The following is a 24,832-nucleotide window of genomic DNA, read 5'->3' on the forward strand; positions in this document are numbered from 1 at the left end:
AAAAAGATATTTTGAGGAATATTTGTAACCAAACCGATCATGAACCCCATTCACTTCCATTATAGGAAAAAATACTATGGACGTGAATGGGGCTTATTAATGGTTTACAAACATTGCTCAAAATATCTTCCTTCATGTTTAAAAGAACAAATTTATACAGGTTAGTAACAATATGAGTGATTAATTGATGAGTAATCTATCCCTTTAATTTCATATTCGTATCTGATATAAAATATATTATTATCAACCATGTTTATTGTTTGCAATAATCAAAAAATAGCAGAAGTTTTAAACAAATAATGTTTATCCATTATAAAGGCCTTAAATATCATATAACTGGTTTTAAAGAAAAATAAAAACACCCTGCCATGAAAACACTCATATTTTCACATATTTAGAAACCTTTATTTTACTGTTTGTGTTGGGCAGTGATATTTTAGCAGTCAGTATCATTAATACAAATCACATATTTGTAAAAAAAAAATACATACTTATTGTACAATATACATAAAATGTTTGTGATATTGACACTGCTGATACAGCATGTCTTCTAATTTGTGACACGACACATATGGCTATGCGTCTTCTCAATTTTTTAAAAGAGTTTCAATGCAACAGCCAATCAGAGCTTATTCTCCGTCTCCATCAGAACCGTCATGAGACGTAGCCGCTCGTCCGTGTTTTGAGGTTCCTGCTGCGTCCATGTGTTTGTCAAAGTCTTCTTGACTGATCTTACCCTTCTTCAGCTTCTTTAGCAAACGTGTATCATTTAGGAGCTCATTGATGTCCTCATCATCAACATCTGACCCCTGGAAAAACACAGAAAACTGGAATGTTTAACATTTAGATTTAATAATTTTAATAAAATGCTTTAAATTAGGTGAAGGGCAGTATACTACTATTCAAGATTAGGATTAAAGGATATGTAAATAAAAAAATAAAAGCACATTGAAGGTATCAGTACCTCATTCAGTTTTCTTTTGGCAGCCACCTTCTTCTTTCTGTCCTTTCTGGTCTTTTGTTTGGACCAGGCTTTGTTTTTAACAAAGTGTCTTCTCGACGATTTTTCAGTTTCTTTGTCTTTTTGCTGCGCTAACATCACCTGCCTCTGTTTCTCTCTGTTTTTATCTTTAAATCGGATTGCGTCTGTATCCTTGATCTCTGTGAAGTCAGGAAAGGTCTTTCCTCTCAGCTCAGGCATTTTGGGCAGTCGGAGGAGAGCGAAGCCACGAGCCAAAGCAGCAAAATCCAGATCTGTACAGGGTTTACATCACTTTGTGAATTATGTATGTAAGTCAAGAGACGATATTTTAAAGAGATTGAGCACAAAGCTATCGGTCGCTTACCTTTAATGCGAAATATAAGACTGCACTCATGTTTGGCATACGCTTGGACACACGAGACAAAAGCTTTCATCCCTTTTTCAAACATTGCTCGATCCCCTAAAGCCATCTCCTTCACTTTGGGTAAAACATCTACCACATCTTTCACCGGTGGAAACTTCTGCAAAGGGCACTGTGGGAACACATGAAATAAGAGGTTACCACCTTCACAGACCGGTCATGTTATTACATTTTTAAAGAAGAGGTTACATGTGCACCAAGTACAAATCTTATGTTTTTTTGGAGAGAAAAATATTAGATATGATTTCTCAATCAACCATGTTAACATAGAAGTTACCAAATACTGTACATAACTTTCGGTTACTGTGAAAACAATCAAAACATTTGGTTGAGTATTGTGTTAGCATTGCAAAAGTTTGTGGGTTTGATATAAACGTATAGATTGAATGCACTGAAAGACAGTTTGGATAAAAACGTCTGCTAAATGCACATCTTAAAGGAACAGTTCACTCAAAACTTGTGTCATCATTTACTCATCTCTTAATGTTGTTACAAACCTGTATGAATTTCTTTGTTGTGATGAACACAAAGGAATATATTTGGAAGAATGTTTTTTTTACAAAACAGATCTGGGGCACCATTGACTTACATAGTAGGACATTTTTTATGGAAGTGAATTTGTAGTGATCAGAACAAAGACATTTACACAAGTTTATGACAACATGAGAGTAAGTAAATGACAGAATTTTCATTTTTGGGTTTATAAATCCCTTTAACTCATGCGACCGGTTATCTTAAAGGCGGGGTGCAAGATTTTTGAAAAACACTTTGGAAAAGGGAGTCAGGCCGACTACCAAAACACACTTGTAGCCAATCAGCAGTAAGGGGCATGTCTACTAACCGACATGCGGGTCTTTCAAAAGAAGGCCCAGATTATTATTGGGGTAGGGGTGTGTTTGTATATTTAATTTCATATGTCAACATTGGCTTTCAGAGATCATGCACCCCGCCTTTAAGTAGCACAAAAACAAATTCTGACTGACCTTCTGATTAATGGAGAGGAAACTAACATACGACTCTTCCATTGGCAGCAGGAAGACAAGCGCACTGCCATAGTTTCCGATTCGAGCGGTACGTCCACACCGATGCACAAAAGAACTAGAGGAGAGATAAATATTACCCAACACAGTATTTTCAGCAATGATCTCAATGACTGTACACGACGGCTGATAAACCGGAAGTCATTCATTCCCTATGGAGAGTCACGAAGGGTCTGTGTGAGGTGTCAACTATCTGTGGATGCGTAATTTTCGGATCCGTTTTAAGTGTTGGATCCATTAAAAAATTTTAACTTGTGCAACTAAATCGCATGTGATACGCCTACTGTAAGTGATGAATTTCAGTTTATTCCAATAAAAAAAAAAACTGTGTGTGAGGTGAAAATTATTAATGCTTTTTTGTTTAACTTTATCAAGAACACTGATAAGTAATAAATTATTAATCTATTATTTACACAATATTATTTGTCATATATGGATAGCCTTTTAATTTTGTATTCATTTATTTATTTCACTACAGTGAATATTCTTTAAAGGCTCTTGCGCTGGAATGAGCTTCTCTTCCATGTTGGCACGGATTTACGATTAAACTAAAATTTAATGCCGACTGCCACTAGGGGGCGAACTCCGACAGTTGTGACCGAATGTTGTGTACAGTGGAAAAGCAGCTTTAAAGGTTTGTTCGGCATTGTATGTCCTCGTTACCTTGCACTGCTTGGCGGGTCATACTGCAGAACCCAGTTGACTTCTGGGATGTCGATGCCTCTCGCCATGACATCAGTGCACACGAGAATCCCGCTGCATGGAAAAAAATGCATTGTATGTGATTCATTGATTCATACTTTCTCTCTCTCTGTCTGCAAGAAAGATACAAAGATCTTTACCTCTTCAGCTCGCGAAAATCTGCGAAGATCTTGTTTCGTTTCTCCTTCATCTTGCCGTGGATGCAGTGGACAGTGACGCCCTTGATTAAGATTTCCAGGGCTTTACCGAAATACTCCACACATGCACAGGTGCTGCAGACACACGTGGGTGATTATAACAGGGTTAATGGAAATTATTTGGAAATTTCTGCATGACAGATCATTCGACAAACCTGAAAAACACAAGCTGTTTCTCGTGTTTATGCTGTCTGAGAAACGCCACCAGAGTGTTGAACTTGTCCTCTGCTCGACAAACCTTTACATGACAAAAACAATGTTAATATAGAAAAAAGATTTGTATATTGTCCCTGATTTTTACGGCTTGTTGTAAATGACTTACGGTGTAATAATTGCTGAGTCTCGCTGGGGTTTTCTGCACACTTGAGGCTGCCACACCTTTCTCTTTCACTGTAATACGAACAGGGTTTCTCAGACCGGCCCTCACTAACTTCTCCAGCTCCTGCGTCTGTGTGGCAGAGAAAAGTCCTGTGCGCCGCTGCTTGGGCAAATACCCTAAAATAGCGTTTAGACTTAACAGGTAAAGAAAGGCGTTGTATTAGGGGAGGTGAATATACAAAAAACATCAATTGAAAGTTGCCGAACAAGATCAATACCTCATTTCAAAGCCCATGTCCAACAATCTGTCCGCCTCATCCAGGACTAACACATCCAGAGACTTCACAGCAGTGGCCAGATCAAGTCCATCTGCCTTTCTTCTGAACATATCCTCCAGACGGCCAGGGGTCGCAACTACGATATTGCCTCTGTGGAGAAAACAAATAGTTGTATTTGCATATATATTTTAAGCTTTAATAACAGCGACCTGGCATAAATGATGAATAATACTCACCCATGAGTTTTAAACTTCTCAACATCTTCGATAGGGTTACTGCCACCGATTAAGAGAATCTGTCTGCAAAAGTCAAACACATTTTATTAGATTTCAATTGTAAGGTAGTTCAACAGACAAACACCTTATCACCTTGTTCTTCTCTACCCACCTAAATTGAGGAAATTTTTCCAGAAATCTTCCGATCACTTCGGTGATCTGCAGGGCCAGCTCACGGGTTGGTGTTATAATCAAAGCACCGACCTAAACACACATTATTACATATTTGAAAATGAACTTCAATAAGGATGTGCAAAGATCTGAGTAGTAACTTGGCATTTTGCTAACGCTTTGGGTAAAAGTAAGTAAATTTGTCTTAATGTCACAAAGTGCATTTAATGACTGTCTGATCCATATTGAATTAGCAATCGTTTATAGATGTATTATATAAAATGCACATTATCTGCTTAAATGCACATTATTACATACTGATATAAAAGTATACCTTGTAATGCACTGTTAGTTACTTTGGTTACTTTAAATATTTGATATGTGGACCTGATCTGACTATGTCACATTTATGTATACTTTAGTCCCTCTGATGTAAATGTCTTAATTAAAAACAATGATGAGGACTCATGGATCATGCTTTGCCAGGTTTGAACCAGCAATCTTTTTGTTATAAGCCTTGAGTATTAAGCACTGCACTACACTTCATATCTTCAGTTATTTCACACTGACCTGCATTTTTCTTAACTTCTCTTCTCGCTTTAAGAGAATTTCTAAAACAGGAATCACAAAAGCAAGAGTCTTTCCACTCCCAGTAATCTGAAATGACATGAACACATTTATATTTAATGACGTACTCCCTGACAGACAACTGTCACGTTTTATAAACAATCACATTGTACTCACCGCTTCAGCAGCAACATCTTTATTGCTCATAAACAAAGGGATGCAGGCAGACTGAAATTAAGACAATTAGTTAGCAAACTTCTATAATCAGACACTAAATTTTCTTTAGAAACGTGCGTACAGAGAACTGAATGCTAAAGATGTAGCTTTAAGTACCTGGACCGGAGTCATGTTTGTAAACTTCAGCTCTTTAAGAGTCTGTAATATATCGTCATGAAGTTTCACGGGCAAACTGTCCCATTTTCCATCGGTGATATTTTCCATAATGTAAAATTTTACAGGAGTCTAATCCATTAAGTTACTGCCTACATGTACTTCACATGGGTTGAATACGTGTCACGTGTAACTCGCTCCGAGCGGAAACACACGGAAGTGACAAACGTTCCGGATAACTTCCGTGAGAGCCGAGAGGTAGCATGCAGGCTGCATACATCATCAAGCCTGGTTTATTAAAGTTAACTGAGCATTAAATTCGCAGGTAATAAGCACATTACAACAATTTACGATTAACTAAGAATAAAAGTCAACTTTACAATAGGTAATATTCTGAAAAAAGATGGACGTGTGCATCCTAAAAATGCGACCTCCGGAAGCTGCAGCCTTCGGATTGAGAAACCATACTGCAGATCTCTAGGTATCATGTTAGAAAATTTATGTTTATGTTTATGTTTTATGTTTAAATCTATTAACTCCAATGCTTTATTTATAACCTACAACCCGCCACCACTTAAATTCAATAAAAAGAGTGATACTTCAGATTTTTGTATTTAAATCAACACATAAACAACACATTTGCATTATGATATGAGAATAGATTTTCCAGTTTCTTAAGAAATTATTAAAATATTATTACACACATACAATGATAAACATAATGGTGAAATAAAAAAAGTGCATAACTATAATTAATGCATATATTATTATATTATACCACGGGCCTGTTGAATGCTTTATTCTGATTGGTTGAGCAGGGTTCCACAGGTGTTGATTATTTTTCTGTAAAACTCACACCTAACCTGTCATATGTCTTAAAATAACACCAGAGCAATGTCAGTCAGGTGTGCAGTTATTGAAAAATAATGCATACCCGTGGAGCATTTCTAAACAAATCAGAATAAAGCATTCAACAACCCCGTGGTATAATTGAAAATAATGCACACATGCAGCGTAACAACACAACGCAAATTACACCCTTGGGTGTGCATTATTTTTTATATAATTCCACGGCCTGTTGTCAATTACTCCTTACTTGATGCATATATTAAGCTAGGTCTACAAATATGAGAAAAGACACATTTTAAGAATTTGTTTCATGTTTATTAAACCAATTCCATATTTGACACACTCACTGAATTTCAGAAGTTTACAGTCTTATCCTCAGTTTTACCAGTAGTCTCAGCCAAACATTTTGCATTGTCTTGACTGTTTTCTAAATAGTTGGTTTAGACAAAAAAAAAAAAAAAAGAAATTGTACAAAACTACATAACGTACTCTCTGTGTGAAGAGACTGAAGATAAAGAGGAAAAATCGGGCCAGAACTATCCCACCTAAATATTTAAAAACACACCAGAAAATCAGCAAAAAGTAGCTAGGCAGTCATTTTTACTGCTGTTCGCATCGGGTACACGTATGTGCCATGAAGGGTATGGGGTAACAAGCTGTATATGAATAATGAACAGTGAATAACTTATAAAAATGTGCTTGCAGTGACATTTCGCTTTACATCAGTGACCGCCGACTTACCATTTGCTCATGTTATGGTTTAAATCATGCAGTAAATAAAATCTTCTATTATTTTGCACATTCTTTCATTGGGGCAACACCACATCATCTCTCATACTAATGTGCTCTTGTAACAGTACTGGAGAAAAAAACAGGCCTGTCCAAAATAAATTGACAAAAGCTGGGTTAAATCAAAAGCAATGATTTTATAATGACAACCGAAATTGCACCTTTCACCAAAACAAACATTTAAGAGATCTACAACTGGGGCAAATAAAACAAAAATACAGACTGGTGGACTAGAGAACGACCAGGTTCTTTCGATCTCTGCCCAATTGGACGTCCAATTCTTGAAACTGGAAATCACAGATGTGGTTATATACTGGAACACGGACAGGATTTTAAACGACTCTCCGTACTTCAAAGAATCTCTTCAGATAGTAAATCTGTCCGAGGGTCATGGCCACCAGCACCAAAGCTTCAAAAAACGACCAAAGCACCACCCTGCTGTTTGTGTTGTCATTGACTGAAAGAGAGAGAGAGACAGACAATGTAAATTTAACCAAGATCTACACATAAAGAGCAGCAGAGGATATTTACACATCTAAGCTTTACATTATTTATGTATGCATGGAAAAGCTTTAGCTAAAAATGTATAGAAAATAATATACAGCACATAGGGCTGGGTAAAGATTTTAATTGATCTTCAATTTAAGGAAACAATATCGACAACAATTTCAGGAAATCCCTAAATCGGTTCTTAAAGGCAGGGTGCACGATCTCTGAAAGCCAATGTTGATATTTGAAATCACCTAAACAAACACGCCCCCTACGCCAATAGAATCTGGACCTTCTTTTGATAGACCCGCCCCACACCCTTTTCCAAAGCGTTTCTCAAAAATCATGCACCCCGCCTTTAATGTACATGCTTTACATCAGAGGACTTCCCTCTCTTTCCAAAGATGTTGTGATCTTGAACACCTATTTTCGTATATCCAGACACCAATTTTAATAGTTTTTTTCAGTAATGTGTGCATTGTTAATTTCATGCACCTTGTGTGCATTGTAGGCAGATATTTATGATTTCTTGTTACAAATGTTTATTACTCAAAAGTAATTAAACAATTGTGTGGATCTATTCACGTAAATGTTCATGTATAATATATTTTATAAAATATTGATTATTACTAATCAACAACTTTATTATTAAAAATCAAATCGTAATCGTATTACCAAACCGGTTGCCATAAACAGCCCTAACAACATATTAACGTTCACACTGTGTAAGTAGTATTATCTACTATGACAGCTGGCCGTTCACACGTTCAGAGTCTCTTACTTGCGCGGTGTATTCTCTCTCGGACCTCCATATATTCCTGCTCGTGTTTGACCGCCGTCATTGCAACGGCCAGTTCATTGATCATCTCCTCTAGTTTATTCTGATGAGCTGGAAACACAAAATCACACATAAGCTTTGTTTGCAATGGCAACATGCACATCACCATAAAATGATCAACAACAGAAACATACAACAAACCTGTGAGTTTGTAACCACATATTGTTTGACAGCAAACACGTCAAATCTACATGCAAGAGGTTTAGATTTTGTTGCAAATATGAAAATGCCATTAAAACAAGTCATTATACAGACCAAATGTTTCAGGCTATTTTTACACCTATACAAACGACACCTGCACCCGTTTACATTAGTTCTTATTACTTCACCCACATGCCATCGGCAGCACATCTGTAATAAACACATCAGTAAGTGAAATACGCTATCAGTTACACTGTCTCTATACACACACACATGTGCAAACCAAACGTTAGCATTTAAGCTTTATGTTCTTCAGATGTTAAATGAGTCTTTTATAGTCTATGCCTACCATCCCAGCTGTCACCACCACCTGGGTCAGGGAGGGAGAAAGCCATTATAAAGGCGAAAAAGCATTTTATCAACAATGCCAAACACTTTTACTGTAAAACGACTGATTTGTTTGCTTAAAGTATTTTCATTTAAAAAAAAAACGATAAATCAGACAAAGTGCTTATGGATATAACTTGCATAAAGCGGTGTATTTTGCAACTAGATATTCAATAAAGAAAAGCAAAGTTGGACTTGATTTTATTCATCTTGAAGTGACTGCGAGAAGTGAATTTTCAATACCAAAGCATAGTCAGGTGGTTGGAGAAGTTCAAAAATAAAAGGGATTGATGACAAAACCTGAAGTGTTATTGAAGATTCCGAGAAAGTCTTTACATTTAGATGACATTTACTGATGAGAATTGTGTACAATAATCAGGAAAGTGCATTTAGAAAATAAATAGTCAATTTTGATATTATCATGTGACAGAATAGAGACCCCAGCCCCTGTATGAGTTTATTGGCTCACCCTCTGTTTCCATGTCTTGTCCCTTGGGTGCTTCACCAATATCAATAGTGAACATCACAATTTTAGGGGTCATTGTTGACATCTTGTTGCTGAAGCAGAACTTGTAAGTTCCGTCCATATGGGCAGCCACAGAGTATTTGCCACTGGACTCACGATCTCCTTTATAAATCTGCTTTCCATCTGGTCCTGTTATCTGTTAAAGACACAGTAACATTTTAAAACAGATCTTGAACAGGTAAACAACAGGTGCTTCATAATGGCAGGTGTTATCCACTGTGCAGCCAGCAGCAAGCACTGAAGAATTGAACATTAAATTATCTTTGGGTTATATGGGGTCATTGCACATCATGTCTTTTTTGTTTTAAAAAACAAGTTATGGTCATTGAAGCACTGAAAGAATTGTAACGTAAGATACAGCATTAGACCTAATGCAAAAAAGTGAATCGTCAATTATGAGTCAATAAAGAACAATGAGCAGCTAGAACAATGAGCACCCAGAAGGAACAAGCATCTGGTGTGAGGAGTAAAATAAACAAACTAAACCAGTTCAAACAACATTAACCTTGCTAAATTTACAAGGTTTATAGAGTTTAAAGTGCATCTTTAAATATTTCAATCTAAAAGCCCAATACAAATCTAAAAATCAGTCACAAAGATACTGTCACAGCTGTTTCTGGTTTGATCAAGCATCTAGTATAAGCACCGAACCAGCCACAGAGAATTTCACTATAACAAATAAATAGATTTATTAATTGGTAATTTAACTATTTTAATGTATACTCGGGAGTATTAACATTGACTCTTAGACAGCTGTCCACTTCCGGTCTGATCACTCATCTCAAGAGAGCGACAGACAGACAGACACTCCTGCAAATCCCCAGAGAGCGAGATTACTGCCCATCCTGTATTATTATTAGCACATTAAGGAATTTATTTATGTATATTAATGTTCACCTCCACGTCGATGTCCAGGAACCCTCCCTCCGCGACCTCAAACATCAGGCCCATCTTGGTGCCCGAGTTCACGCGCTCATAGAAACATTCATCCGCGTGCGCGTCAATGCTCACAAAATAACCGGACGCGGTGTAGGAAAGCGCGCAGAGCAGCAGCACGAGCTCCGAGAACGTAAACATGTCTGGTGCGGCTTATCAATGAAGAAAATAACCCATAAAAGAGAGTTTAAGCCGCGCTGGACCGAATCATGAGCAGATAAAGGCGGAGACTGACGAGCTCGACCTGCTGCTTCGCTGACGATGCCACGTCAAGCTTTGAACGGGTCGCCTGATGGGACAAAAAGAGAACGTAAGCGCAAAACGCGATTGTAAAAACAAAGAGATGACACGTCAAACAGTGACAGCAGTGCCTAAAGTTGCATTTATATATATATTTTTCAATAATTATTACACACACTTAATAAATAATACATACACTATTACATAAACATGTTATGAGGAAAAATTATGATTCATGTATAATCGTATGAAAAGTATTAAACTGTATTTCCATAAACTTTTAGGATGAATAGTAATACCACGTTATTTTTTATTGTACGTGTCTTAAAGCCATGGTAAAGCAAAATATAATTTTGTTACATTTTTGTCCATGAACTTGAATAAACGTTTTCCAGCTTCCACATTCAAGTTTTAACAAAAGCAGTTCAAAAGGAATTATACAAGTCTCAAGTTTCCACAATACCATAACAAAAAATTCTTAAAAACTGTAAATACATAAAAAGTTAAAAGAAAGTATAACTACATAAAATGATATTTAAAAAATATTTAATACCGAAAATATTCGTTTTTTTTGCTTTGGAACTTTATAAACTTCTCAAGGTCTTGAAAAATAATGAAAGCCTACTTTAGAAATTGGAATATCAAATGTACATACAAAAACAGGCCTGGAATAGAAAAAAATAAACTACTAATTGTCAAAGGCAGACACATTGCACCATAAACAGTTACAGTTCAAATAAGAGAATACAAAGAAATGATTTAAATAATATAAATAATGAGGAAAAAATGGAATTAAAGAAGGGAAAATAAATAACTAATAGTAAAAATAAAATATTTAAAGTGTTTAATGTTGACAGGGTGGTGCTGTTTTCGTCACCGCTAGAGGGCGCGTACGTACGGCGCGTCATGACGTGTGTCGCAGGTTTTGTGACGTTTTTCCAATCGACTCGAGAAAAGTCTCTCCGCCGCCGCGGCCTAGCATTCACCATCCCTCATTCCGGTGATTTTATTGCCTCATGTCCGTCCGTACGATCCCGAACCGAGCGGGACACGCTGTTTTATGACGGACTGAACAAGCGACTGTCGATTTAAACGGAGTTTTACTTTGAAAGCTAGTGAAAAACAGCCAGCAGGGCGCGCGAGCGATGACATCCCGGAGGTGAGAATTTAGCAAAAACAAACCGCATATTCCCCTTTCTCTCTTCTCTTAACTTATTTCTCATTACTGACTCGCCTCTTGTTTTGGTGATTACTCTAATACATGTATTCGTGAAGATGTCTGAAGTCTGACATTGAGTTACATGTAAAGCAGTTAACAAATGATTAAAGGACGAGATTGAACATGTTTGAGTCTGAAAGTCTATGAAATGAGGAATTAGATTTAATGAGCAGTTTTATTACCATAAACCTGCATCATGATAATCTTTCATATCCAATGGGGGTTGTTGACAGGTCATATTATTTTTAGCAGATTTGACCACAATCCGAGATGATCAGGGGAAACATGAAACTGTGTGTGTGTGTTCATCGAAATAAAATGAATCAGCAGTCAGTGAAAACTGCTCGTTGCATTATACAGTGAGCCCAAAAAGTATCAGAATATTTAAGTTTCATGAAATATTCCTGTGTATTAATGCATTAGATGCTAAATATCAAAGAAAGTGGCTTTTTAAAAAAAAAACAAAAAAAACAAGACACTTTAACAACAAAGCTTTGAACAAAATAGGTTTGGGTTTGAAATATCAAAACCATAGAAAACAAAATGGAGAAAAGAGCTTTCTACTGTGAAACCTTGATAACAAGTTAAAGAAGACATATCATAAAAATCTGACTTTTTCCATGTTTAAGTGCTATAATTGGGTCACTCCCCAGTGCTTCTATCAACCTAGAAAATGTGAGAAAGATCAACCCAGTAACTTAGTTATGGTAAACCATTCTCTGCAACATGTGAAAAAATAGGTCATTGAAATTTGACTCCCTTTGTGATGTCAGAAGGTGATAATACCGCCCCTTAATCTGCACTATCCAACCACGCCACTTCCATTAAGTGCAGAGATCAACTCATTTGCATTTAAAAGGACACACCCAAAAATCACACATGGTTGCTCACACCTACAAAGTGGCAATTTTAACATGCTATAATAAATGATTTATATGATATTTTGAGCTAAAACTTCACATACGTACTCTGGGGACACCAAAGATTTATTTGACATCTTTTAAAAGTCTTGTGAAATGTCCCCTTTAGGTCAATAGAGATAGCAGAGAGTCTGGTGAGACAGAGAAAGTAATGTTTTATTTTCCAAGAAAGAAAAAAACTTTTATAGAAATTATTTAAATAGATTTTAATGCACTTAATGGCAGTGCCGTGGTTGGATAGTGCAGATTAAGGGGCGGTATTATTATATTAAGATCCCCTACTGACACCACAAGGGGAGCTAAATTTGAATGCGCAATTTTTTTACATACTTGCAGAGAATGGTTTACCAAAACTAAATTACTATGTTGATCTTTATCACATTTTCTAGGTAGATAGAAGCACTGAGGACTCAATTATAGCACTTAAACATGAAAAAAGTCAGATTTTCATGATTTGTCCCCTTTAAAACTTTGACTGTGCAACTTTTTGAAGGAAAGTTATTTACTTTATTAATTTAGTTATTGTAAATAATTTTTATATGCATATTTGCGGTATTCACACTTTCAGTATTGCTGTTGATTTAAAGTGCCATGAGGCCCTGAAATTAAATATATGCGGCCATCTACAGTATCTAAATATTGAATAACTGTAGTAGTTTATTGATATGTGTAAGTTATTTTATAGCTGGTTTCAGCAGTAGCAACATAAACAAACGGCTTTCGTGGAACAAACGTAACTTTCGTTAAACTTCACAAAGAATCACAACAGTGACTTTTAGGAGTAGTTTATTTCTGATAACAAGCAAAATAAACGACAAGAAGATTACCTTAAAATCATAGCTAAAGCATACCAAAAACTAGGGGTGACCCTGAATAGTCGAAGATTCGATGCATCGATAGGAGAAGCCTGATTCGACTACCAATCTCACAGTCGAATCGTCGCAGATGTGTTATGAAATGAGGATCATTCAATTTTGGCCGTATATGGGTGCACACATTATCTGATTTCACATATAACAGCTTTTTCACAATATATTAATATACTGCATATTATGATATATTATGCAAATAATATGTGAAGTAGCAGCTTTCAATAAATATTTTTAAAATGCGTTAATAAATCCAACAACCCCTGTGACCGAGCTTCACGTCCATAGGAGGTTTCTATGTTAATAAACCATTGCCTCTTTGTTTCTACATTTAAAAGACAAAGCTGGCAAATTATATTATGCCTTTCGTTCTTTTAATAATTTCTTTATTTTATTTTATTTATAAATCACTTTGGGTTATCTGATTTAACTATTTAGCATGGCTTGTATTTTGTTTCCGTGCACTTCAGGCATTTTGCATATTTGTTCTGCACTTTGTTCTGACCTAATTTTATTTAAAAATTTGCTTTTATTATAAACGTAAATTCTGATCTAATTTAAGTCTGTAAATTTTGGATAGCTTTTCGTTGTATCGATGTTGCGCTATTGCGTGCTGGCCATGCTTGCGCATGTAATTTAGCCGAACGGGCTAGGTGCTCTGCGTCTCATATTTAGGAGTTCATCAAACTAAACATTAAAAAACTGATGTTTTTCGACGAGTATAAGTTTTTAAAAGTGGTTATCTTGTCAAAAGTTAAACTAAAAAACCGGTTAGCTGTTTTTTTATTTCGGTGATGAAATGGAAACTAGTATCTGCACTGAACCTATTTCTGCCTGACACGAATGTCTTTCTTGTGATTTAATACTATGGTCGGTTGGTGTTCACTTTCAAATGATAGCAAAGAGATACCTGAAATAAATAATATTATCCGGTCTTTAAAGTGAATACAGAGATGATCAAAGTCAAAGCAAGCAAGCAGGGATTTCTGTGCTAAATAATAACGCGTAGTGTCTATAAAATCATTAATTTCAGGGTTTTTCTTGTTATAAATTAACGTTTAATGAATTGTATCTAAAGATTAGTTTTTATCATTTGCAGTAACAATCACAAATTATTTGTCATTTCTCATTTGTCGGGTTTTTTTGGTAATGACTGCTTTCACGCGCTATCTCCAAATTAAATAAAAACACTTAATTGTAGCCGGAGTTTCCAAGGCAGGATCACCTTTGTTATTTTTTTTAGGTTTATTTATCAAAATGTATTTTTGTGTGATGTTCTGTAGATCGTGGCTTTAAAATGTTATGAGGAATAATTAAACAAATGTTGCCTTACATTTTACCTTAAAAAATATATATAATGCATCGTCAGTTTTGTCTTCGTTTATTACTTGAAAGACAGTTTCGGTCACTTTATCAGAAAGTTGTTTCTGTGTGCTGCTTGTGAAAGAAAATAAAAGTTACCAATTTGTACCTGGTCTGGCCCCCTCCCAACCCATGTACACAAACATAGATAATTCGACTATCGGTTGATTATGGAAAGATTCGACAATTCTGATTCGAATATGTAAATCCTACCAAAAACTATAGCTAACTTTGAGCAAACGTTACGGTGTAAAATTTGTATTATATAATGTTAACAATGTTAACTACAGATCGGCTGCCAAACCTACATCATATAGCGCTGATCCATAATCGCCGTCTTTAGGAAACCAAAACATTTGTTATTTTCGATGAGGTATTTGTTCCAGAGTTCAGTTAAACCGCTAGTCAGACCAGTAAACAAACAGAAACCGGAAGTTAAATTCCGCCCAGACACTTAACTACAACCACTATGGATGATTTCATAGTGGTTATCGCAATGTTATTGTCCAAGATGACTCTTGCCTGTGGTGATGGTCTGTGGGTCTGTGGTTTTGTTCACAGGTGGTTTCACCCCAACATCACCGGAGTCGAGGCAGAGAATCTTTTACTTACTCGAGGTGTTGATGGAAGTTTTCTGGCCCGGCCCAGTAAAAGCAATCCAGGAGACTTTACGCTGTCTGTCAGGTAACAAACAATGCCAGGATTTTGCACAGAAACATTTATTTCAGAATCATTATGCAGATGTTTTGAATTTGGGGTTAGGGCTTAAAATTGGTCTGAATCATTTTTTCCTAGGCGAAATGGTGCCGTCACTCACATTAAGATTCAGAACACGGGAGATTATTATGACCTGTACGGCGGAGAGAAGTTTGCCACGCTGGCTGAGCTGGTGCAGTACTACATGGAGCATCACGGACAGCTGAAAGAGAAAAACGGAGATGTCATTGAACTAAAATATCCACTCAACTGTGCCGATCCCACCTCAGAGAGGTGACCGCAAACATCATCTGTTCTCTCCATGCTTTCACACCAGAAGGGGTGCTGTTTTAGTGATGTCTCATATCCTTTACATTGTTTTCTTTGAAGGTGGTTTCATGGTCACCTGTCAGGCCGCGAGGCGGAGAAGCTCCTGACGGAGAAGGGAAAGAATGGAAGTTTTCTGGTGAGAGAGAGTCAGAGCCACCCTGGAGATTTTGTGCTGTCGGTACGGACCGGCGATGACAAGACAGACACCAGTGACGGCAAACCCAAAGTCACACATGTCATGATCCGCTGCCAGGTAAAGTTCGGAAGAAAAATGATTGTTTTGATTCTATATCGGCCTATAATTGGTATCAGGAGATAAAAGCGATATATCCCACTATTGGATATCAGCAGATTGTATAAAAACAGCTGAGGATCAGGGCAGATTATATCCTGGCGATCAAAAGGGGCAGAAAATGTGATTATTTTGAATCGGTGACAATGACAACAGAATTGGAGTTTATAAGCTCTGCACTATAGAGCTGCACGATTAAATCGTTAAAAGATTGTTTATATTTTCAAGAAGGAGGGATGCAGTCTCGTCAGTTCTCTTGAAAACATGCAATCACAGCGGCCGCGATGGCATCTTGATGTCACATTTTTTATTGCACACCTGACCTGATCTGCTCATGTGGTACAGCGGATGCTTTCGCCGAGAAGTTAGACAGAAAGAAACAGAAACTAAAGAGAATGGGTGAGGCAGAGCAATGTGCAGGTACGTCCGACAAGAACCCTGACGTCGTTTTCGTACCAAAAAGAGGATCTTATTCTGGACTTTATCCCTTCTGAAAGGATTTTTAGCACAGGGGGAAACATTGGCTGTGTCCAAATAACCACACTTGCTGTCTTTGCACTTGACTGCTTACATTACGTTTTCCTGTATTTGGCCCAAGTGTTGCAGGCGTGAAGATTAAGCATGCATGTAGTTTTTTCAGCCGATGGGCGTGCACGCCGCCATCGAGAGCGTCAAAAAACGCTCTGATGCTCAAATGCATTCTCTGGAATCCTCTGAGGTTTCCGCCTTGCGATTGGTTGCCGCCGAAACGCATCATAGCTCATTACCATAAAGCAATGTCAATCCATGTGGCAGCATTTTGCGCAAAAACACATTCGTTTTTTTTATTTAGGCTACTTAAAGGGGTGGTTTCCCGGACAGGGATTAGCTTAAACCAGGACTAGGCCTTAGATTAATTAGGAAATATAACTTAAGATATGTCAGTGCAAAATCTGTATATAGTTTGGACAGCTCATTCATTTATTTTAGTCTAGGACTAGTTTAATCCCTGTCTGGGAAACCACCCCAAAATGTATATTTTAAATATTTTTCTTTAAATAAAATGAATACATAATCACTCTACAATTAACATTAACTGAATGTAAAGATTATCTACACTTATCTGAAACATAACACTTATTAAGCATAAGGGCAGATTCACACCGGATGCGTGGCGTGAGCGTCTCAGAAAACGCATGACACGCACGTCTCAGAAAACGCATGAGGCTAGGAATAGGACCGACGCCTATTTTTCACGCCACACGCAAGCGTCTTGGAAGCGTCAGGTCAGTTTATCAATAAGAAACATACATGTATACAGAATAGGCTTGCAGCAGCAGCGCCGCGTCAGAAATGCTTCTGGTAAGCAAGAGCATAGAAAACGCCACGCAGCTGCCATGTGAAAGACACGCCACGCATCCGGTGTGAATCGGCCCTAATTCTTTACACCTGCCAGTATCGGTAGATGTCATTCTAAATAATGAACGATTGGTATCAACACAAAAAAATAGTATCGGTGCATCCTAAGCAGTAATTGACTGCTTATAGAGAAGTTAAACTTTAACATTGTTGAGAGATGTGAAGATGAATGTCTCTGTTTGAGAGCCTTTTAGAAATCATTTATTTTGAAGTTTGTGAACTTTATTTAAACTTGCCTGTTGTTTTTCAGCATGATCTGAAATACGATGTCGGTGGTGGAGAGAAATTCGACTCCCTCACAGATCTGGTGGAACACTACAAGAAGAATCCCATGGTTGAAACTCTAGGTACCGTCCTGCAGCTCAAACAGGTGCGTTTACCTTATTGATTTGTTAACGAAATGTGTACGACTGTGATGTGTTTACATGTTTTTGTCTCTTGCAGCCTCTGAACACGACCCGCATCAACGCAGCAGAGATCGAGAGTCGGGTACGAGAGCTCAGCAAGCTGGCGGAGGCCACTGATAAAGTCAAACAGGGCTTCTGGGAGGAGTTTGAGGTGAGAGCCAATCAGCACCTACTAGTGTAGTTCCCACGAGCCAATAAATTCACTGGTATGTTAATGTGATGAATGCTTTAGTTTATTCGGCAATGCTTTATACCTGCATCCTCAGACGCTTCAGCAGCAAGAGTGCAAACTGCTGTACAGTCGCAAGGAAGGTCAGCGGCCGGAGAATAAGAACAAGAACCGATATAAAAACATTCTTCCCTGTGAGTGACTCTTTATCTTCTTATAACAGCCCATAGACCTGTGAGCTGATCATGTGACTAACACATTTGTGTGTCTGATCCTCAGTCGACCATACACGAGTCATGCTGATTGATGGTGATGCTAATGAGCCGGGATCCGACTACATCAATGCCAACATCATCGAGGTAATTAAATGCTAAAAAATCCAACCCGACCAAGCAAATGATTATTTAAAGCTTACTGTTGTGAACTGGGGTAAGATAAGGAGACACTAGCTGTGTTTCCATTTCCCTTTAAATTGTGCTAACAGAAATAGCGAATTGAAAATGCGGCCAATGGAAACAATTTTGCATAAACTCCCAAAGTGTTGCAGCTTTTTAGAAACTGTTATTTAAACTGCTTGTGATCGCAACAAAATCAGATTTTTTCTGGTCTTCCAGCCTGAGCTTGAAAACAAGGGCAACAATAAATTAAAGAGGAGCTACATCGCCACCCAGGGCTGCCTGCAGAACACCATCAGTGACTTCTGGAGGATGGTGTTCCAGGAGAACACGCGCGTCATCGTCATGACAACGAAGGAAGTGGAACGTGGAAAGGTGAAGGCGCTTCCCAACAAGCCCCTTCCTTTGACTAAAATACTCCAGTCTTAAAACTCCATTCTTCTTTGTCGACAGAGTAAATGTGTGAAGTATTGGCCGGATGCGACGGCACTGAAAGAGTATGGAGCCATGCGTGTACGCAACGTTAAGGAAACGCAGGCGCACGATTACATCCTTCGAGAGCTTAAGCTGTCAAAAGTTGGACAGGTGAGGTTAACGTTGAAACGCTTGCATCACTTACACAAGAGTCTGTCTATAATTTTACTTTGTACTGATGTCACAGGGTAACACTGAGCGTACAGTGTGGCAGTATCATTTCCGCGCCTGGCCCGATCATGGGGTGCCCGGAGACCCCGGCGGTGTCCTGGACTTTCTGGAAGAGGTCAAGTTAAAGCAGGAGGGCATTACAGGGGCTGGACCCATCGTGGTGCACTGCAGGTTATGAGAACACATTCAGAAACACTTTAATGAATCCCCTGTAATATCAAGATGCATGTCGTAACACTTGTGTATCTGTTTCTGCAGTGCTGGGATTGGACGAACAGGAACGTTTATTGTGATTGACATCTTAATAGACATCATCAGAGAAAAGGGTAAGCTCTTCTGCGGTGTATCAGGCCCAGATGTTGGGTTTTTAGGCAGTACAACTTTTCAACACAACTAAATTGGGACTGAGTCATGTGTGTGTGTGTGTGTGTGATCTGCAGGTGTGGACTGTGATATCGACGTCCCAAAGACGATACAGATGGTGCGATCTCAGCGTTCGGGAATGGTTCAGACGGAGGCGCAGTATCGCTTTATCTACATGGCCGTACAACATTATATTGAGACTCTACAGCGTCGCATAGAGGAGGAGCAGGTGCGTATGCATGTTAAGTTACGCAGTTACGTTAAATGTAAAAAAAAAAAAACTTGTTTTAAAAGCATGCATCAGGTTTATTTCAATGCACATTTATGTTAATTTTATGCAATAAAAAATTACATTTGCACCATGGACCTGAAAATGTCAAATGGTGTAACTGACAATTGTGCCGAAGAATGAGAAATATTAAATATTTTATACACCTTTATGGCATGTAAGCGTAGTCATAAAAATAAAATAAAGTCATTTTAAAATATAATTTTATTAGTTATATCTAAATGTAAATTTTAATGAGTTTTGTAATATTTGTCCTGAAATATGCTGATTTTAAATTGTTTTCTAAATATTTTTTGACAAATGGTGTAAAAATGTATGTAAAAAACATATTACATATTAACATATTATAACTAAACTAGATATAGTTTATTATAGATATAGTTATTTTTATTCCACATTGTTTATGACTATATTTATATTTTAATAAAAAAAAAATACTAGTTACACCAATTGACACAGACCGGTTACACCACATTGACATTTTTGCAATTAACCCCCAAATATTCTTTCAAAATGTTCCTCAAAAAACAAAATGTGTGCAAATTTATTGTGAAATTTTAACCTTTTTACATTTAATTTATCCATACGGACACAAAATAATTAACGTCACATCATTGATCCACAAATGATGCACAGGCTATGGCATTTTTACACACTTTGCAGTATTGCCACATGAATTAGTTTCTGTTAGTACTCAAGGAGGCTCATGTTTGTCTTTTAGAAAAGTAAAATTAAAGGACGTGAATATACCAACATCAAATACTCGCTGTCTGATCTGTCTGGAGGAGATCAGAGCCCACTGCCACCCTGCACACCAACACCAACCTGTGTCGAGTAAGTGCCCTTAATAGTCATCATCTATAGAGGAGAGATCTTCAAGCTGAGACTGGTCCATACTTGGGCTGTAAAATGATTTATCGCAATTAATCGTTTACAGAATAAAAGTTTTTTTTGTTTTAAATCATATATGTGTGTACTAGTGTATAATAATTATGTATATAAATACACACACTTAAGAAATATTTACAAGTGTGTGTGTATTTACATTTTTATATTTATATATTACTTATGTTATATATATATATATATATATATATATATATATATATATATATATATATATATATATATATATATATATATATATATATATATATATATATATATTATTTTTTTTTTTTTTTTTTTTTCTTAAAATGATCCATGTACATATGTGTACTCATCGGATCAGGTCGGATACCTAATGGGGTTTTGTTTTCCTACTTGACCGTTTTGTCCTACAGCATAAATTATAGTCATGCCTTAGTGTTAGGGGTGTGACGGATCACAAAACTCACGTTTCAGATCACATTGCTGTTTTTGAGATCAAAACAACGTAAAAGGGGTGAGAAAAATCTGTTAAGAATATAGAAAGAAATTACAAACATTTATAAAAAAGAACAAAGTTGCACATTAAGTAAGGTTTAAAGTTAGCATTAGTTACAGAAATTGAATCAAATGAATAATAACACTGTCTTTATTGTATAAATCAAATATTATTATTATTTAGAGCTTTGTCTTGGGTTGTTTGATTAACATTAATGATACAGACTTAAGTAGGTTTATTGAGGTTTCTGTCTCTAATCTATATATAGACACTTAAGACATAAACAAATGTTTCAATTAGAAAAAAGAACACTGTGGTATTTCGATATCATTTTGTTTGTATGTGTCCTGTCAAGAACCGAAAGAATTTGTTAGCTTGCTTTTTGAAACGCGTTTCTCCATGTATGCATTTTTGAGTGCACTTAAAGGGACACTACACTTTTGTTGAAAATATGCTCCAGCTCCCCTAAAGTTAAACATTTGATTTTTATCGTTTTGTAATCCATTCAGCTGATCTCCGGGTCTGGCGCTAGCACTTTTAGCTTAACTTAGCACAATCCATTGAACCTGATTAGACCATTAGCATCACGCTAAAAAATAACCAAAGAGTTTCCATATTTTTCCTATTTAAAAATGCTTTTGAAAGATACCATGGGGACTATTTTCAGGCAGTGTGTAATATCACTACGCCTGCTGCAGCCATGTCACATCAGCAAAGTCCTTGATTATTACACCAGAATGAGAGTATAGTTCATAGCCATATCTGCCTAGAAAATCACAACTTTTAATTTTCCGTCGGTCTAAGTACACGATGTAACTAAAGAAGTACAACTACAAGTTTTAAACAGAAAAAATATAGAAACTCTTTGGTTATTTTTTAGCGTGATGCTAATGGTCTAATCAGATTCAATGGATTATGCTAAGCTATGCTAAAAGTGCTGGCGCCAGATTCGGAGATCAGCTGAATGGATTACAAAACGGTAAAAATCAAATGTTTAACTCTAGGGGAGCTGGAAAATTAGCATATTTTTTCAAAAAAAGTGGAGTGTCCCTTTAAGCGTGTGTGCACACACAGACGGAGGGCAAATTCCAAAACGGTGCTTCTGGAAAGAGACATAAACAAATAAAGTGAAAATAAACTTTATTACCAAATGATATTTTGAGCTAAAACAAAGATTTTGGCTGCCAAACATTCGGTGCATCCAAAGCATATTTTTACCGGCCAGAATAATAAACCGCCTTTTTTTGTCACCATATACATTAATTTCATTTTCTGTTTGACAAATGAGTTGTTTCTGAGTCTTGGAGCATAGAGACGTTCTGTGGCTAGCTCACCTCATCCCCAGATTAGTTACTGGCAAACACATTATATTGCATTACTATTTTGGTATGAAAATCACCCGCCAGTGTGGCGGATAGCCTTTTGAATTTAGTCGCCAAACAGAAAATCTACCCGCATTTGGCGCTTGGCGGGTGTTAATTTTGGACCCTGGGTGCATCCCTATAAGATATATTTAATTATTGATGAATGAACATCTAAAATACATGGCAGCAATATTGTATTTTATTCCAACAAAATGAGTTTGTCTTTGTTTTCCTCTCAACATAACAGCGTACACAACATTTCCTTCATATTTCATCTTTCTCTCTCATAGTAAATAATGATTTATGCATGCCCGTGAGCACATTGTTCATGTTGTTTTTGTTTGTGTCATACAGTATGAGAGATGACAGCTCGCGGGTTTATGAGAATGTGGGTCTAATGCAACAGCAGAAGAGTCACAGATGAGATTTGGGACTCCATTGATGTCCAAAACACAGGTCTGACCTCTGTCTTCACATTAACAACCCATTACAGTCGATTCGGGTGTTTCAAGTCATCTAACACTCAATGGTTTCTTTCTTTCTTTCTTTTTTTGTCAGGAAGTGTTTTTTGTTGCTCTTGAAGGCCGGAGATGTGACCATATACAGAGAGACAACATAAAAAGATTTTAAAAAAGACAAAAAAATCCAAAGATGGTCCACACAAGCTCAGAGACATGCGGATGGAGGGAATTTCATTTCTTCATCCAGCTACGTAGCCTTTTAACCCCACATGAGAAACCACTGTGACCATTTAAAAGCCTTATACTGAATAAACCCAGAACAAGCCCTGCAAAATCCTCTTCTGTCGGGTGTGGAGATCTCTCAGATGATTCAGGCTACATTTAGCACGTGTGGATAAACCTTCACTCTCTCGTTCGTCTCTAAAGTCGTCCCTTTGTTAGTCTGGTTTTTTAATTGAAGCGCTTTTCAGCTGTGAATGATTATTCGAAGAGAAAATCATGTCAGCTTTTACTCAAATAATCTGGATAAAATAATCAGGAAAATGTGATTCTCTGGAATACCGATTATTGTTGTACTTAATTGAAGCAGACTTACTTTTTAATATCAAGTTATTGGCTTCATATGTCCTATTGTGTCATTGTAGAAGTTTCATCATGTCTGATTTCACATTTTTTGCCTTTGGTTTAAGCCTAGCATCCTTAAGAACTTCAGCAGAGTTGGGTCCGTACAAGGGCTGCAAACCGATTAATCGCAACTAATCGTTTACAGAATAAAAGTTTTTATAAATCATATATGTGTGATTGTGTGTGTACTGTGTATAATAATTATTTATATATAAATACTCACACATTTAAGAAATATTTACATGTGTGTATATACATTTTTATATTTATATATTATTTATGTTATATATGAATATAAATACTTAAACCATAAATATATATTTTTCTTAAAATTATACATGCATGTGTGTTTATTCATATACATAATTATTATACACAGTAAACGCACATTTGTGATGTAAACAAACTTTTATTTTGCTAGCGATTGGTTGCGATTAATCGTTATGCAGCCGTAGTCCGTACATCTTTGCTTTGCCTTTTCCCCCACATCAACAAATGTCCTGATGACGTTTTCATGGGATGTCTTTGACTTGTTTGCATTACTATCAGGTGACCCTGTGGCAGTTTGTGATCGACTGCTAAATCTGTTTGTTTTTTGCTGTCTTTTTTAAATTTGTGAATAATTTACGTCAAAGCACCGTATGAACTTAAGTTTTAAAAGCGACCACACATCCTGGTGATTTCTAGCTTGTTAAGAGCATCAGATATGTTAGGGATTTTAAAGTGTTATTATGGCCCTCTATGATGGACAAATTTTCTTTAATGGTTGAATTGTTTTTGCCACAAGCCTGAGTATTCTTGCAATGCTATCTTCTACTTTTCTACAAAATGTTTTCACTTTCCTACTTTTAACACTTTGCTTACTAAAACCAAATTTTCTCATCTGGTCAGTATTCGTTTATTTAAAATAGTTTTCGCGAGTGCTTTGGAAAGTAAATCCATGTTGTCATTTCAAACATAAGCGTTGGGCCGCCAGACATTTTTGCAGACGCTCTGGTACTTTCACGAACGTGTCTTTTTTTTGTTCACAATTACATTGATACGGCCTTGACTTTCTTGTTTTCACCCTGAACGTCGGTCTCGTAAACCGTGTAAAAATGTGAAAAGGCCGAGTGCGTGCGCTCTTTGAGCCCAGGGGTTGTATCATGTGTCTGGTGTACTGTACTGTGTTTATTGTCCTGAAGCGTGCGAGTGCGTTTGTATCTGGAGACTATGGCTGTTTGCTCTTTGAAGTCCAATGTTTTATT

General features: G+C 36.9%; 3 protein-coding genes across 4 annotated transcripts; 1 reads left to right on the forward strand and 2 right to left on the reverse strand.

Annotated features, from left to right (window-relative positions):
- Positions 1 to 371: 371 nt before the first annotated feature.
- Positions 372 to 5,434, reverse strand: ddx55 (DEAD (Asp-Glu-Ala-Asp) box polypeptide 55). The gene is made up of 14 exons (XM_065263700.2): positions 5,225 to 5,434; positions 5,069 to 5,119; positions 4,895 to 4,981; positions 4,326 to 4,417; positions 4,175 to 4,237; positions 3,939 to 4,088; positions 3,665 to 3,854; positions 3,498 to 3,580; positions 3,286 to 3,417; positions 3,107 to 3,199; positions 2,387 to 2,501; positions 1,347 to 1,515; positions 965 to 1,254; positions 372 to 809 (listed from the first exon to the last, which is right to left on the reverse strand). The coding sequence occupies exons 1-14, from the start codon at positions 5,330 to 5,332 to the stop codon at positions 630 to 632; spliced, it is 1,803 nt and encodes a 600-aa protein (XP_065119772.1). The 5' UTR covers positions 5,333 to 5,434; the 3' UTR covers positions 372 to 629.
- Positions 5,435 to 6,363: 929 nt separating this feature from the next.
- Positions 6,364 to 10,457, reverse strand: tmed2 (transmembrane p24 trafficking protein 2). Of its 2 annotated transcripts, XM_065263688.2 has the most exons (5): positions 10,138 to 10,457; positions 9,184 to 9,376; positions 8,677 to 8,697; positions 8,130 to 8,237; positions 6,364 to 7,316 (listed from the first exon to the last, which is right to left on the reverse strand). In XM_065263688.2, the coding sequence occupies exons 1-5, from the start codon at positions 10,315 to 10,317 to the stop codon at positions 7,192 to 7,194; spliced, it is 627 nt and encodes a 208-aa protein (XP_065119760.1). In that variant the 5' UTR covers positions 10,318 to 10,457; the 3' UTR covers positions 6,364 to 7,191. The 2 variants fall into 2 exon arrangements, with proteins under 2 accessions (XP_065119760.1, XP_065119768.1); XM_065263696.2 differs by lacking the exon at positions 8,677 to 8,697 and having other exon boundaries at positions 10,138 to 10,455.
- Positions 10,458 to 11,331: 874 nt separating this feature from the next.
- ptpn11a (protein tyrosine phosphatase non-receptor type 11a) lies at positions 11,332 to 23,751 on the forward strand. Its single transcript, XM_065263641.2, has 16 exons — positions 11,332 to 11,575; positions 15,348 to 15,470; positions 15,582 to 15,776; positions 15,873 to 16,065; positions 17,753 to 17,872; positions 17,947 to 18,060; positions 18,176 to 18,272; positions 18,358 to 18,437; positions 18,693 to 18,848; positions 18,927 to 19,058; positions 19,135 to 19,289; positions 19,377 to 19,444; positions 19,559 to 19,710; positions 20,492 to 20,604; positions 22,855 to 22,956; positions 23,059 to 23,751. Exons 1-15 carry the CDS (start codon positions 11,562 to 11,564, stop codon positions 22,922 to 22,924), a joined length of 1,782 nt encoding a protein of 593 aa, XP_065119713.1. The 5' UTR covers positions 11,332 to 11,561; the 3' UTR covers positions 22,925 to 22,956; positions 23,059 to 23,751.
- The last annotated feature ends 1,081 nt before the right edge of the window (positions 23,752 to 24,832 follow it).

This window comes from Paramisgurnus dabryanus, chromosome 10 (genome assembly GCF_030506205.2).
Source record: "Paramisgurnus dabryanus chromosome 10, PD_genome_1.1, whole genome shotgun sequence".
In the NCBI taxonomy this organism is placed as follows: domain Eukaryota; kingdom Metazoa; phylum Chordata; class Actinopteri; order Cypriniformes; family Cobitidae; genus Paramisgurnus; species Paramisgurnus dabryanus.

Bases quoted from the DNA above. Each gene is read 5' to 3' on its own strand.
- ddx55 (XM_065263700.2), bottom strand. From the start codon at position 5,332: ATGGAAAATATCACCGATGGAAAATGGGACAGTTTGCCCGTGAAACTT. The intron at 4,089-4,174 runs GTGAGTATTATT...TTTTCTCCACAG, and splicing joins GAGAAGTTTAAAACTCATGG to AGGCAATATCGTAGTTGCGA. The intron at 1,516-2,386 runs GTCAGTCAGAAT...GTGTTCCCACAG, and splicing joins TCCTCTCCATTAATCAGAAG to TGCCCTTTGCAGAAGTTTCC.
- tmed2 (XM_065263688.2), bottom strand. From the start codon at position 10,317: ATGTTTACGTTCTCGGAGCTCGTGCTGCTGCTCTGCGCGCTTTCCTAC. The intron at 9,377-10,137 runs GTGAACATTAAT...TGTCTTTAACAG, and splicing joins TCCTGGACATCGACGTGGAG to ATAACAGGACCAGATGGAAA. The intron at 7,317-8,129 runs GTAAGAGACTCT...TCTCTCTTTCAG, and splicing joins AGAGAGAATACACCGCGCAA to TCAATGACAACACAAACAGC.
- ptpn11a (XM_065263641.2), top strand. The intron at 15,471-15,581 runs GTAACAAACAAT...ATTTTTTCCTAG, and splicing joins GACTTTACGCTGTCTGTCAG to GCGAAATGGTGCCGTCACTC. The intron at 19,059-19,134 runs GTGAGGTTAACG...CTGATGTCACAG, and splicing joins AGCTGTCAAAAGTTGGACAG to GGTAACACTGAGCGTACAGT.